This window comes from Phoxinus phoxinus (assembly GCF_949152265.1).
Source record: "Phoxinus phoxinus genome assembly, chromosome: 3".
In the NCBI taxonomy this organism is placed as follows: Eukaryota; Metazoa; Chordata; class Actinopteri; order Cypriniformes; family Leuciscidae; genus Phoxinus; species Phoxinus phoxinus.
The window spans coordinates 36102371-36116638 of record NC_136878.1 but is presented as its reverse complement, the minus strand read 5'-3'; the positions used below and the strand labels follow the sequence as shown (position 1 = coordinate 36116638).

The 14268-nt window shown below is 40.8% G+C and overlaps 1 protein-coding gene across 1 annotated transcript in view; it reads right to left on the bottom strand.

Annotated features, from left to right (window-relative positions):
• Positions 1-1707: 1707 nt before the first annotated feature.
• LOC306995272 (transmembrane protein 272-like) overlaps positions 1708-14268 on the bottom strand; it is a 67033-nt gene continuing 54472 nt past the window's right edge. Inside the window, exon 5 of the mRNA XM_079606738.1 lies at positions 1708-2736. Within this exon, the coding sequence (XP_079462864.1) occupies positions 2534-2736 (203 nt within the window). The 3' untranslated portion in view covers positions 1708-2533. The remainder of the gene's footprint in view (positions 2737-14268) is intronic.

Sequence of the window (14268 nt, the reverse complement as noted above, 5' to 3'; positions counted from 1 at the left end):
GTATTGTAAAAAGCGCTATATAAATAAAGGTGACTTGACTTGACTTGACTACTGGAAGCCATGAAAGGTCATCCTTTTGAGCCTTTGCAGGAGATTGATCTTAAACACCTGTCGTTCAAGACGGTGTTTCTTCTGGCTCTCGCTTCAGTGAAGCGCATAGTGGACTTACACGCGCTCTCAGTGAGTGCAACATGCATGGAATTTGGGCCTAATGACTCTAGGGTTATACTCAAACCTAAGCACGGTTATGTTCCTAAATCCCTAAATACACCGTTTAGGGCACAGGTCATTTCCCTGTCGGCCCTACCGGTCACTGGAGGAAATGAAGACGAAAGCTTCCTCTGCCCAGTCAGGGCATTAAGAGCTTATGTGTCTCGCTCGTCTGCCTTCAGACAGACGGAGCAGCTCTTTGTTTCTTTCAGCGGGCGTTCTAAGGGACTAGCCGCTTCGAAACAGAGCCTATCCAGGTGGATTGTGGACGCAATAGCGCTAGCTTACACAGCCAAGGGCGTGCAATGCCCATTGGGTGTCAGAGCGCACTCCACGAGAAGCATGGCTTCATCGTGGGCCTGGTCAAGTGAAGTGGGATTGCCTTGCAAGATATCTGTATGGCGGCAGGTTAGGGCCTCCCCTTCTACATTTATAAGGTTTTACAACTAGAGGTTCCCGCACTACAAGCCAGGTTACTGTTGGTCTAGTACGGCCAAATCATTAAACTGACACTGTCAGTCTTGTGCTATATGGCTATTGTGAATAGCAGGGCTGCTCTAAGCTGCCACATTAGGAAGATAGTGGCTAAAACCCTCTTCTTCCAGGATTCCCTGTGAATCCCATGGGTGATTGTGCACTGTATGAACCCCGGGCAGTCGCCCTTTGGGTCTATGGTGTCAGATCACAGCACGCACGGCGTTTTACATTAGGTTCCCCTAGCGTATTCTACGCAGTACGAGAGTATCTCTCGTAAGAGAACGTACTCGGTTACTAACGTAACCTCGGTTCTCTCTAGAGAGAGGAACGAGTACTGCGTATCCTGCCGTGCATGCACGCACTCTGGTTGCTTCACTGTGAAAAATCAGAGATATGAGCCCACGAGCGACATTTATAGTCCTAAGCCACGCCCTTTTCGGCGGGACATGACGCAGAGGGCGCGATTGGGTATGACGTCACTCTAGGCCTCGCTCGATAGGCTCAAGCAGTTCCCAGCAGACTAGCAAATAGGCGCGCGAGCTGTCTCGCCTATGTCTGTATGCTGCGGCAACACGTTTTACATTAATACAAAATTAAGGATAATTTTCTTGGCTTCAGTATTCTCGTGGAAAAGGATTTTCCCCTAGCGTATTCTACGCAGTACTCGTTCTTCTCTCTAGAGAGAACCAAGGTTACGCCCATTGGCTAATGGTAACCGAGTACGATTTAAATTATGACAGAAATATTTTACTATTGTATATTAAAATGTAATTCGTAAAGTAATTTAAGTATTTAAAAAAAAAATACAGTACAACCAAGATTCTTTGTTTTTAATTAAATTTATAATTTTATCTTATTTGATAAAAAATAAAATAAAATAAACGTTTTGTTGTAAATGAATTGTTATATTTTCATTTGATAATAACTTGTTAGTTTTATTAATTAATTTACATAACTTTTGATGATAAATTTGTATTAAATCATAAAACAGAAAAAAATGAGACCCTAAATTAAAAGGTAGCTTACTCTGTGGAGTTTAATTGTTTAAAAAAAAAAAAAAAAAAGTTGTTTACAACTTTTGCAATTCATTCTCAAGGTCTAACAAATATGTAAAATGAGAAATATCAATACCTATGATATGGAAAAAAAATATTGTGATAATATTTTAGGCCATATTGCCCAGCCCCAAGCTCTATCGGAACCACAATTAATTTCATGAGTATGTACATTCGCTTATTGTTATGAATCCAGATCACCATGTTGCGATTTATTCTGCGATTAACCAGCTGACTGTGAGTTATCCTGATTTTATACACAAGTATTTACCAGAGAAAGAACATGAAAAATTTATCTAAATTGATTGATTTTTTATTATTATTTTTATAAGAGAAAAAACATGACAGCAGCACAGTTATGAAGGAAACAGGGTGCCAGGGCCAACGTTAATTATACAATTTAGTGTCAGTGTAAAAAAATATTTGTGCACATTTTTTTTTCATCAATCAATTATTCCAGAAAACAGTGAAATAATTAAAAATACATAAATGAAAAAGTGATAATAGGTAACCAATTTATTCATCTTTTTTTGTTTTTATTCAGTATTCCACAAAATTCTCAATTGCAAAATCTAACACATTATAGAAGACAGTAAATCAGTCCAGTTAATAAACTTCCAATATTTCTTGTCAAAAAGCTTCTGGTGCCCAACAATACATTTATACACAAGATTATAGAGAGTAAGTAGCATAACATTTAAAAAAAAGAAAAGAAAAAGTTAGAAACGGCTAAAGTCCACAAGTGTGTTATTATTAGGAATATTACTGTTGACTGTTGCTGGCCCTGTCCATCATACATCATCCACATTTCCACTCCTTCCACACAAACACAGGCAGAATAACATACAGCAACCTCCTAAGAAGACAATGCCCAGCAATATGTAGACTATTGTGGTGGTCCAGAAAGCAAATAGGTACAGTGTCTTATTGCAATAATCGGTGCTGATGCTAATGTCGTAATTAGGCTGGTAAATGGAGTAGATCCATACATTACCTGTAGAAAGGGGAGACAAGGGTGATATGAAGGAAGCACTTCACAGGGTAAATATATATTTTTTTTAAATTGAACTGGATAGTACTTTTGACAAATCTGTTTAATAAATGTGGTGTATAATATGATCTTGTGATATAAATGTGATCATGTGATATATAAAGATATACATGGTCTTTGACCCGAGCATCCTTGGTCTGCACTTAGTCTGCACTTTTCTGCACATTCAAGGTTGAAAAACCCTGGCCAAGAAAGCAGCTTTATTATACTTAAAGGTCCCATGACATGAAATTTTCACTTTCTGAGTTTTTTTTAATGTACTAGTTCCCCTAGCCCAGGGGTTGGCAAGTTCGGTACTAGAGAGCCGATGTCCTGCAGAGTTTTGCTCCAACACTGAAAAAAAACCTCACCTGGCTATAGCCTTAGTAATCCTGAAGACATTGATTAGCTTGTTCAGGTGTGTTTGATTAGGGTTGGAACTAAATTCTGCATGACAGCGGCTCTCTAGGACCGAACTTGCCTAGCCCTGACCTAGCCTGTATATGGTCCCCCAGTGGCTAGAAATTTAAATCGGTGTAAACCGAGATTTGGCTTTCTTTCTCTGCCTTTGAGAAAATGAAATCTCAGACGGGCTGATCTTGAATCTTCCCCGTATGACGTCATACAGGGGAAAGGTTACCTCCCCTTTCTCAGCTTTGCCCGCCCATTGAATTTGGCCCACCCATGAGAAAATGAGCTATGCGAGCACGATATTATTTTTTCCTCGAGAGACATCATGGCTTGCAAACGAGCGAAGCATGGCAGTTGCTCAGTGTTTGGATGTACAAATGAACACAAAAGTATTTTTTAGTTCCTTCATCCGAGCCTCTGAAGAAACAATGGGTTAATTTAATTTTCTTTGGAAATGTGCCGACACAACTTCCCAAAGTTTTGTATGGTCCAAACATTTCACCGACGACTGTTTCCTCAACTTGGGCCAATACAGAGCTGGCCTCGATGAACGTCTGAAAATAAATCGATCGAGCTACCAAGCAACAATTTCTGATGTGTAATTGTTCAAGTTCAGGTAATCTTTCTCTCAAAATCGTTCAATACTGTTTATGCATCAGTAAGTCAAGCCAGTGACTAAAATATCAACTTCACATAGTTTCTACACGTTTCTTTTAGTAGGATGAAAATAATCTAAAATAAATTGTGAATAAATTATATGCAGAAAGCGATCAAAAAACAATCTCTCCACACAGCGCGAGTTTATCTGGACACTTGCCAAACTCGTTATGAAATCAATGACGCACGTTACACTGCACAACGAAGCTCCTACTGTATTTACATAATCATGTTTGCATTGGTGAAAGCATTAGAGAGAGTGCAGAAACTGCATTGCAACGATAAGATCTTCATTCTTGCGAATGCGATCAACATACTGTCATCTGCTTGCTCAATGCTCATCACGGCAACATTTTGTGTGATGGGAATAGATCTAAATACTTTAAAAACTTCTCACGATTCGTTAATCTCGATAGCTGTAATAGTAATAACGTATAATAGCTGTAGTAAAAGTATTCGAGAGAGTTTCACATGTAATACATAGCTATTTCATATGCAAGCATGTCAGCCAATCACAGCAGTGGTCGGTTACACTGAATCCCACAGCAGATATGCCCCTTCAAACAGAGCGTTCAAATCAGAGGCTAAAATCAGGCTAGGAAAAAAGCCTTTTATTTCAAAATTCGGACTATTTTTGATCTAAAAAACATACTAACATTATAAGGACAATCCAGGAAACATTATAAAATAATAAAATAACCCCATGTCATGGGACCTTTAAGAGTGGTCTCTTGTGCTCAATAAGGCTGCATTTATTTAATCAAAAATACAGTAAAAATGGTAATATGGCAAAATATTAAAGGAACCATTTTCTATTTGAAAATATTTTAAAATGTAATTTATTCCTGTGATGGTAAAGTTGAATTTTCAGCAGTCATTACTCCAGACCCTTCAGAAATCGTTCTAATATGCTGATTTGGTTTTCAGATAATGTAAGATAATCCACTGGTGGCAAGTTTGAAGAACCCATGTACAATATTTATTGAAGACAAATGTGAACAAAATCAAATTATACAAAGGCTTGGCTTGACATGGAACTATACACCTAAACAGAAAACTCACCAACAGAGGTTAAAGGGAACAATACTGGACAAAGTAACCTGGCAAACATGAGGGCTTAAATACAGAAGGACTATGACTAAACAAGACACAGCTGTGAACATAATCAAGACAATGAACCAATGACAACATAGGACACCTGACAAGGGGAGCACAAGGCAGGATCATTTACTTCCCTTTTGGAAGGGACGGAGGCCCAGGCCCATATAGGGGTACAGGATCTGGACCATGGCCTGGCATGGTCCCCCCCCCCCCCCCCCTCCCCCTTAGGGAGTTATGGGGTTGTGAACTCCAGTGGGCTAGAGCGGGCTCTGGAGCTGGCTCACGGGCTGTAGCCATCACTGGACTCTGGAGCGGGCTCACAGGCTGGAGCCATCACTGGGCTATGGTCATGGGCTGGAGCCATAACTGGGCTCTGGTCAGTGGCTGGAGCCGATATATGTGCTGCCCAGACACACAAGATAGCTGTGGCCACAATTGTCAGCGCTGCACACTCTGGCCCTGTCCCTAATGGCACACTCCGGACTTGTGGACTTCCTCAGAGTCCACACTTTGGTGACGTCATGTAGTGCAGACCTATGGGGCCCTTGGCGCGAGTGCACGAGGGCGCATTGAGAGGTATTTTTGGGACAGACTTGATCGTCACACCGGAAATAGGAAGACTGTCCGGTTGTTGTTTAAATATTATATTTCTACATTTACATATGACTCAGTAAAGCCCTGATATTCGGTTCTATTTATTTAATGAATCATAATGCGATCGTAGCCTATTATTCAGCAAGCTATTTATAAAATATAAATATATATTTATATTTATGTTTGAGATATCAACCACTGGTTGATGACCATAATGTTTGTATAAACTGTAGGTAATAACTGGTAAAATGTACACATAGGTCATAAAAACCATAATGATATTTACACTTAAATATTTTTTTCTCATCCATGTTAACGTGAGCGAAAGCTCCTCCCATTCGTTGTCTGATTGGCCTTTCGCAAATTCGCAAGGATTCCTGGGTAGTTAAAGTGCGTGAAGCCTGCATCTATGCGGGCTTCGCGGAAGACCGCTTCAAGGGTACAAAGGGGGCGCTGCTGAGCACACTTCTGAGCACACTTAAAGTGATGAATGGGACAGCCTACGGACTCGTAGACTCAGCGAGCACGCGCAATTTAAGTCCACGAGACCGAAAGTCCACATCAAGTGCGCCATTTGGGACAGGGCCTCTGAAGACGACTCTGGGGCTGGAGACTCTGGCGTGGTGGCCATGTTGGCTGGAGACTCTGGCGTGGTGGCCATGTTGGCTGGAGACTCTGCACAGCAAAATCCCCAGAGTTAAATGAACTCTGCTCAGAGAACATTTGGTCCCTCTCTACAGAGAGTTAAAATAACTCTGAATCAGAGTTAAAGTTAATGAGATACTTAAGTGATGATTGGTCATTAATGATGAACACCTGCTGTCAACAAACAGAATCACTGAAGGAAAGGCTGCGTTTACACTTGGTATTAAAATGCAACCTGTGTCTGGATGTTGTCTACATACACATTGAAAAGACAAGTGTAAACGCGCTTCTGATCGGAATGTTATCCGATCAGCGTGTCCAGTTTCGGAGGTAGTCGAGGACGCATTGTGATCAGATCTCAGTGTAATGTAAACGCAATCCAGCCATCGTGTCTGCATTCACAGGTGGACGTCATATAAATCCCCGCCCAGTCTCCCCACGTGGCTGTCAGAAAATAGATAGATAGAGTCTTTATTGTCCCATAGGGATAATCATTTTCACACATTTTTCCATTCTCCATAGCACAGAAATAAAACATATAAGGAACATATAGAACATATAACACATATCCAAGTGCATATACAAAAACAACAACAACAAGGCAACTGAGGTGAGGGGGCAGTATTACAGTTTGTTCAGCACTGTGATGGCGGTGGGGACAAAACTTTTTTTGAAGTGCGCTTTAGTCCAGGTTAGTGCTCTGTATCTGCGACCGGATGGGAGTAGTGTGAAGAATTTGTTCAGGGGGTGGTCTGTGTCGGCTGCTATTGCGCGTGCTAGGCGTGTGATGGCTGTGTCATTCATGTCTGATAAGCTGGGTGTGGGAAGATTGATAATCTTGGAGGCAATATGTGTGATTTTAGTGAGTTTGTTTTTACAGGTGGCAGTTAGCATTGTGTAGAAACAGGTTGAGCAGTACAGCAGGGTGGGTTGAATGATGCTTTTGTAAAGTAGGAGCAGGAGATGAGGGGCAACAGAGAGGGCTTTCAGTTTGCGTATTACATGAAGTCTTTGTTGTGCACGTTTCTGGATGGCAGTGACATGTTCCTTGAAGTTGATTTTATTATCTATAATTAGTCCCAGGTATTTAAAGCTGCTAACCTGTTCGATTGGTTGTCCGTGAATGTGGGTATGGTTCAGTCCAGGTGGTGATTTGGATGTGTACATGACCAACTCTTTTGTTTTATCTGTGTTTAGTTGGAGGTAGTTGTTCTGACACCACTGTGAAAACTGTGAAATTGAGTCCTGATATGCTGTGATGGAGTTGTTGTTGTTGAGTAATCCAACTATGGCAATGTCATCAGCGTATTTGTAGTAAGTAGTGACAGGTGATGGGCTATTGCAGTCGTTGGTGTACAGGGTGTAGAGGAAGGGGCTGAGAACACAGCCCTGTGGGGCACCAGTGTTGGTGATGATGGTTGATGATGTTGTTGAGCCAATTCTAACGGTCTGCGGTCTGTTGCTGAGGAAGTTATGAATCCAGTGAATGAGAAGTGGGGAGATGTTGAGGTAATGTGATTTCTTGATGAGCTGGTGACGTTGGATTGTGTTGAAAGCGGAGCTGAAATCAATGAAGAGGACTGAAGCAAAGTTTCCAGATGTCTGTAGGTGTTGAAGAATAGGATGGAGAAGGCATGCCACTGCGTCCTCCGTACCTCGTCTGGGTCTATATGCAAATTGATGTGGGTCCAGGTTTTGTCTGACAGTTGGCAAGATGAGGTGGAGGATTAATTTTTCCAAACATTTCATGATTATGGGTGTGAGTGCAATTGGTCGATAGTGGTTAGGCTCTGATGGGCGGGGTTTCTTAGGGATAGGTACAATGGTTGAGGTTTTCCAGAGGATGGGTATTGAGGCTGTCCTATATGACTCACAGAAGATGGTGTGGAAAATGGGAGAGAGCTCCATGGCACAGAGCTTAAGCACCCTTGCTGGGATGCCGTCTGGCCCTGTTGCCTTGCCAGGTTTGCACCTGGCCAGCTGCTGTCTGACATCCTCCTCTGTGAAGGGGGGGTGTGTGGGTTCTTGGTGGGGGAGGGCGCTGAGCAAGTCCTCACATATGGTAGAATAGTCATGGGTGTCAAACCGAGCAAAAAAGTTATTTAGGGTGTTGGAGGAGGTTAATGGGTCTGGTACTGTGATGTGGTTCTGTTTTTGTTTTTGTTCCTGTCCAGTTAATATTTTGACTCTTTGAAAAGCTTGTTTTGTGTTCATGTTACTGAATTCTTGCTCCATTTTATCTTTATATTTCATTTTGGCTTTGGTGATGTCATTTTTTGTCTGTCTATTGAGTAGTTTGAGAGTGGCCCAGTCCTTCTGCTTAAAAGCTTTTTGTTTTTGTTTGAGACTGAGCTTGATATGGGGGGTTATCCAGGGCTTAGAATTTGGGTATCTGGTGATGTTCATCCAAGTCCGCTCATCCAAACTTCCCTGAAAAACGTCCCAGTCAGTGCATGCAAGAGAGCCCTGCAACTGTGTAATTGCGTCCTCCGACCATTGGGTGATGCTGTGCGTTTGTGGCTTGATGCGTTTCAGTTCCGGTTTGTATTGCGGGAGGAGGAACACGACATTGTGGTCAGAGAAGCCGAGTGGAGGGTGAGCTCGAGCGCTGAATGCATCAGTTATATTGCCATAACACAAGTCCAGAGTGTTCTCTTTTCTTGTGGGGACATCCACGTACTGTTGGAAGGACGGCAGTACATCACCGAGGATGCATTTATTAAAATCCCCTAATATAAACGCCGGTGCCTCGGGGTACTTGGCTAGCATGGAGTTAGCCACCTCGGTTAATGTCTCCGCGGCTACCCTGGTGTTAGCACTAGGAGGGATGTACGTACAGATGATAACCACAGCGGGAATTCCCTCGGGAGGTAAAAGGGGCGCAAGGACAGGGTCAGTATCTCCACGTCTGGTGTGCAGGCCCTATTATGGACTTTGATGTTCTCACACCACCTGTTGTTAATGTAAACACAGACCCCGCCACCTCTCCCCTTGCCTGACTGGCTAGTTCTATCGGCCCTTATGATGGTGAAATGATCAAGACTGACCTCAGTGTCTGGGGTCTCCTCGTCCAACCAGGATTCAGTCAGAGCGATGATACAGGCGTCTTTGAAGGCTCTCTCCGTCAGGCACTTAGCGTGCAGCAGATCCATTTTATTCCGGAGGGAGCGGACATTCGCCAATATGATGGAGGGGAGAGGGGGTCTGAAGGGACGCTTCCGAAGTCTGGTTCGTACTCCGCCTCGTCTGCCTCTTCGCCTCAGTTTTACCTCCGGCGGTAGTGTAATCGCAGGCTTTTGTTTGCACCGGATGGAGGACCGTAGCTGTAAAAGATCCTCACGGCTATAGGTAAGTGATCCTCGGTCGCTGGTTTCTAGAGCCAGCACCGAGTGGATACTGATAGTCCAAAATATTATAAGTGCGATTCCAATTGCTTTGAATAGATCAAACATTGTAGATAGACGAGACTAGACAGGAGACAGGTTTCACAAAAGACTTCACAATAGCACGAAACGCTAGGTAGTTATACAACCAAAACAAACGGGAGACAGAGAGACATGCGACCGCTATGGATCACAGGCAGAATGTGTGTCGTCGCAGCAGAGCATGCGCCGGAGAACTGCGCCGGAGAATAACGGCCAGACGCAGTTTAGACAATAAATTAAATTTATTTGAACCTTACAATAAACGTCATACTTAAAACAGTTTATTTAGACTTACATGATACTGTGTGTGTCATTTTTCATTTTAATTGTGCAACATTATTTGAACGAGGTGATCGCCTGTACAATCACAGCTGTGAGGCATGAGATCTTAATGAAGAGCGTGCGCTGCTTTGCCAGAGGAATAATAGGAATAAACATTTTATTTTCTTATTTTTTAAATGTTGAATGTTTTTATTGTTTCAGCATGTTTATTAATCTCCCATTTCTGTTAATATAGTCATTGCATGCTATAACCTTAAATGATCGATGATGTGACTTAACCATGGTTATTTTTGTATGATCAACAATTGAAATATTCCTTCATTCAAAAAACGTAATTTGATTTAAGGATGGAGATTTCACAAGAAAGTAAAGTGAGTGAGTGAAAGCAATTGGGACATTGCTTAATTTGTATAATCTTTACTCTTATTGATGTCGTGCTACAGACCTAATTTAAATATTATGCAGGAAATCCGATCGGTTATCCAGATACAGAGGCTACTTAATATGAACAAATGTAAACGCACGGCGTTCTGATTGGCTAATGATCCGATCTGCTTGATCGGATCATGGTGATCGCATGTTAATGCCAAGTGTAAACGCAGCCAAAGAGAAACTCAAGAACTACAACTGACTTCCAGTCACAGCAAGATCTCAGCAGAGGAGAATCAAACATCTCCACAAACAGCATTACCAACCTCACTTATCAATAACCAGATTGACTTTATTTCTGTCATACGTCTACAGAAGGTCTTGAATTAACAGAGGTATAGATGTTGACGATTTATAGAAATTTTTTGGTTACCATTCTGGTGACCAGTGGGCAGTTTTACTCTTTACTTTTTAGTTTGAGTTTGTGGTTTATGTAACAGTTTTTACCAAAAATATGTAAATTGTTACAAAGAAAGCCAAAAACAAAGAAGATCAGGTGACATAATATTCAATTACAAAAAGCAAAGTAATGCACTTCTCTCATCACTGTCCAAAAGTGGTTATTGGATATTAGTAGATTATATTCACCAACAATACTCGCTACAGATTGAACATTCTGAATTTAGAATTTTTAAAACACTACAGGGAATTTTTTCTTTTAAGACACAGTTGTCAAGAATCAGCATATGAATCTCAACAATGGTGACATTTTTCATGCCGCAATGCATCCTGGGAGCCGTGGGTTTTATACTATTGAGGCTCCCAGCATCCATTGCAGAATGAAACATTGATGAGATTATCAATGATGAGATTCATATGCTGATTCTTGATGTCTGTTTCTAAAAAAAAAAAATCCCCATAATGTATTATGAAAATCTAAATTCAGATTGTCCGATCTGTGGCAAGAGAGTATTGTTAGTGAATACAATCTATTAACACTAAATAATCACTGTTGGACAGTGATGAGATAAATGCATTATTCTACTTTTTGTTGTTGAAAACTATATCACCTGATCGTCTTTTTCTGGCATTCTTTGTAACAAATTAAGTGTTTTGGTAAAAACTGTTACAAAAGCGACAAACTCACAAAAAATGCTAAGTTACAAACTGCCCAACTAAAGGAAACACTGGTCACCAGTATGGTGATAAATAATGTTCAATAAATCGTCAACATCTAAACCTCTGTCCATTCTCACTAAGAGTTTCTGTAGAGTTATGACAGAAATAAAGTCAGTCTGGTTAGTAATAAGTGAAGCTGGTCATGCTGTTTGTGGAGTTGTTTAATCCTCCTCTGCTGAGATCTTCACAGATTTAATGTCTTCTTTTGTCTTCAGTTGATTTCATCTAAGGCTGTGGCTGGAAGTCAGTTTTAGTTCTTGTGTTTCTCTTTCCTTCAGTGATGCCCAATCATCACTTAATTAATCACTTAAGTATATCATTAACTTTAACTCTGATTAAGAGTTATTTTAACTCTCTATAGAGAGGGACCAAATGTTCTCTGAGCAGAGTTTTTACTCTGAATTTTACTCTGGGGATTTTGCTGTGTGGCGAGGTGGCCATGTTGGCTGGAGACTCTGGCGTGGTGGCCATGTTGGCTGGAGACTCTGGCGTGGTGGCCATGTTGGCTGGAGACTCTGGCGTGGTGGCCATGTTGGCTGGAGACTCTGGCGTGGTGGCCATGTTGGCTGGAGACTCTGGCGTGGTGGCCATGTTGGCTGGAGACTCTGGCGTGGTGGCCATGTTGGCTGGAGACTCTGGCGTGGTGGCCATGTTGGCTGGAGACTCTGGCGTGGTGGCCATGTTGGCTGGAGACTCTGGCGTGGTGGCCATGTTGGCTGGAGACTCTGGCGTGGTGGCCATGTTGGCTGGAGACTCTGGCGTGGTGGCCATGTTGGCTGGAGACTCTGGCGTGGTGGCCATGTTGGCTGGAGACTCTGGCGTGGTGGCCATGTTGGCTGGAGACTCTGGCGTGGTGGCCATGTTGGCTAGAGACTCTGGCGTGGGGGCCATTTTGGCTGGAGACTCTGGGATACTGGACCTTCCCACTGTAAATGGGGAGCCGCTTAATAACAAAGCATAGTCAATATACTCTTCTAAGGTCCCCGCAACATTACTCTCAGGCTTCAGGTAGTTCAAGAAATCACTTGAACTACAAAAGCTGCCTTTTAACACAACATCATTATTGTGCCTGATGAAGGTCGTGAGACCGAAAAGTTGCAAATACATTTTTTTTTAATATTAATTTGCAAGTACCGATAGTGTGCGGGAGTTCCTTGTTAACACAACATCATTAAAATCTACTTGATAGCAAAGTCCAAAAAATTCCTCAACATAGTCCTCTATAGTGCTGTCTCCTTGACAGAGGCAAACATCTTGGAACATCATCAGAGAATGCCCTTTTAATTGGTCGTTTCAGTCATTGTGAGTCATGTATCGTAACAACGATGACAAGTGACAACAGCAAGAAATGTAAAAATGACTAACGTTACCTCCGAGCAGCCGGCGAAAAAGAGCACAAAAATATAGAATTGAATGGGAAAACAGCTGCACAATGTGCTTAGTCTGGAGGTTTATTTGTTTCTGTGACATTTTCCATGTGCATATGTACAGGTGTTGTATTGCTTTAATGCAGTATTTGAGTGCAAAATTTTCTTTCCAGTGCAAAACAATAATACATAAAAAAACAGCTAATATATATAAAATATATTAAATGTTTTTTTTATGTATTATTGTTTTGCACTGGAAAGAAAGTTAACTATAATGGAAGTATAATTATATAATTAAATGTCACATGTCACCGACTATGATTTGGAACATACTAATAGGCCCTATGCACAGCTTCACTACTTCCTGAACTTAAGCAGGGTCCTTTGTTTCCTGTCTGCCAGGATTGGCCAAACTGATTAATCCAGGTGTGTCTGACCAACAACAATAATCAGACACACCTGGATTAATCAGTTTGGCCAATCCTGGCAGACAGGAAACAAAGGACCCTGCTTAAGTTCAGGAAGTAGTGAAGCTGTGCATAGGGCCTATTCTATTTCCGAATACTATTTAGGACAGATAGTATGCGAATTGGGACAACCGTGAATGAATGAACCAATGACAACATAGGACACCTGACAAGGGGAGCACATGGCAGGATCACATGACAAAGGGGAACACATGACAAAACCGGGAACATGACAATGGGAGAACTTCAAAATAAAAGACATGAAACAAGACTCAAAACTAGACATGACAGATAACATTTCTTATTATTATTATCAATGTTGAAATCTTTTTTCTTTTTTTTTTACATTTTTTTTTTTGCAGCTTAACATTTTTGTGGAAATGGTGATACTTTTTTTCAGGATTCTTTGATGAGTAGAAGGTTCAGTGAACATAATTTGTTTGCATTTATTAAAATATATTTATTTAATTTATTAAAGCATTTATTAAATAAAAATATTTTCTAACATTATAAATGTCTTTACTGTCACCTTTATCAATTTAATGCATCATTGATTAATAAAAGTTTGAATTGCTCTCTTTAAAAAAAAAAAAATCTTAGCACAAATACTTGAATGGTATCAAAACATATTATAATGATTTCTGAAGGATCATGTGACACTGAATACTGGAGTAATGACTGCTGAATCAGATTTACCATCACAGGAATAAATTACATTTTTAAATAAATAATTAAAAATCACAATATTACTGTTTTAACTGTATTTTGTATTAAATAAATGCAGCCCTGGTGAGCATAAGAAACTTCTTTCAAAAACATTAACTTTTTTAATGTTTTCAAACTTTTGACAGGTACTGCATATATTATGTATTTTAAAGTTAGTTATACAAATGTTATACTAAATGTAATACAAACAGTTAGTTAGTATAATGTTCAAAACACTGTAATTTCATCCACAAAATCAAACAAAACATTACTTAATGCGCCTTAAAATTATGA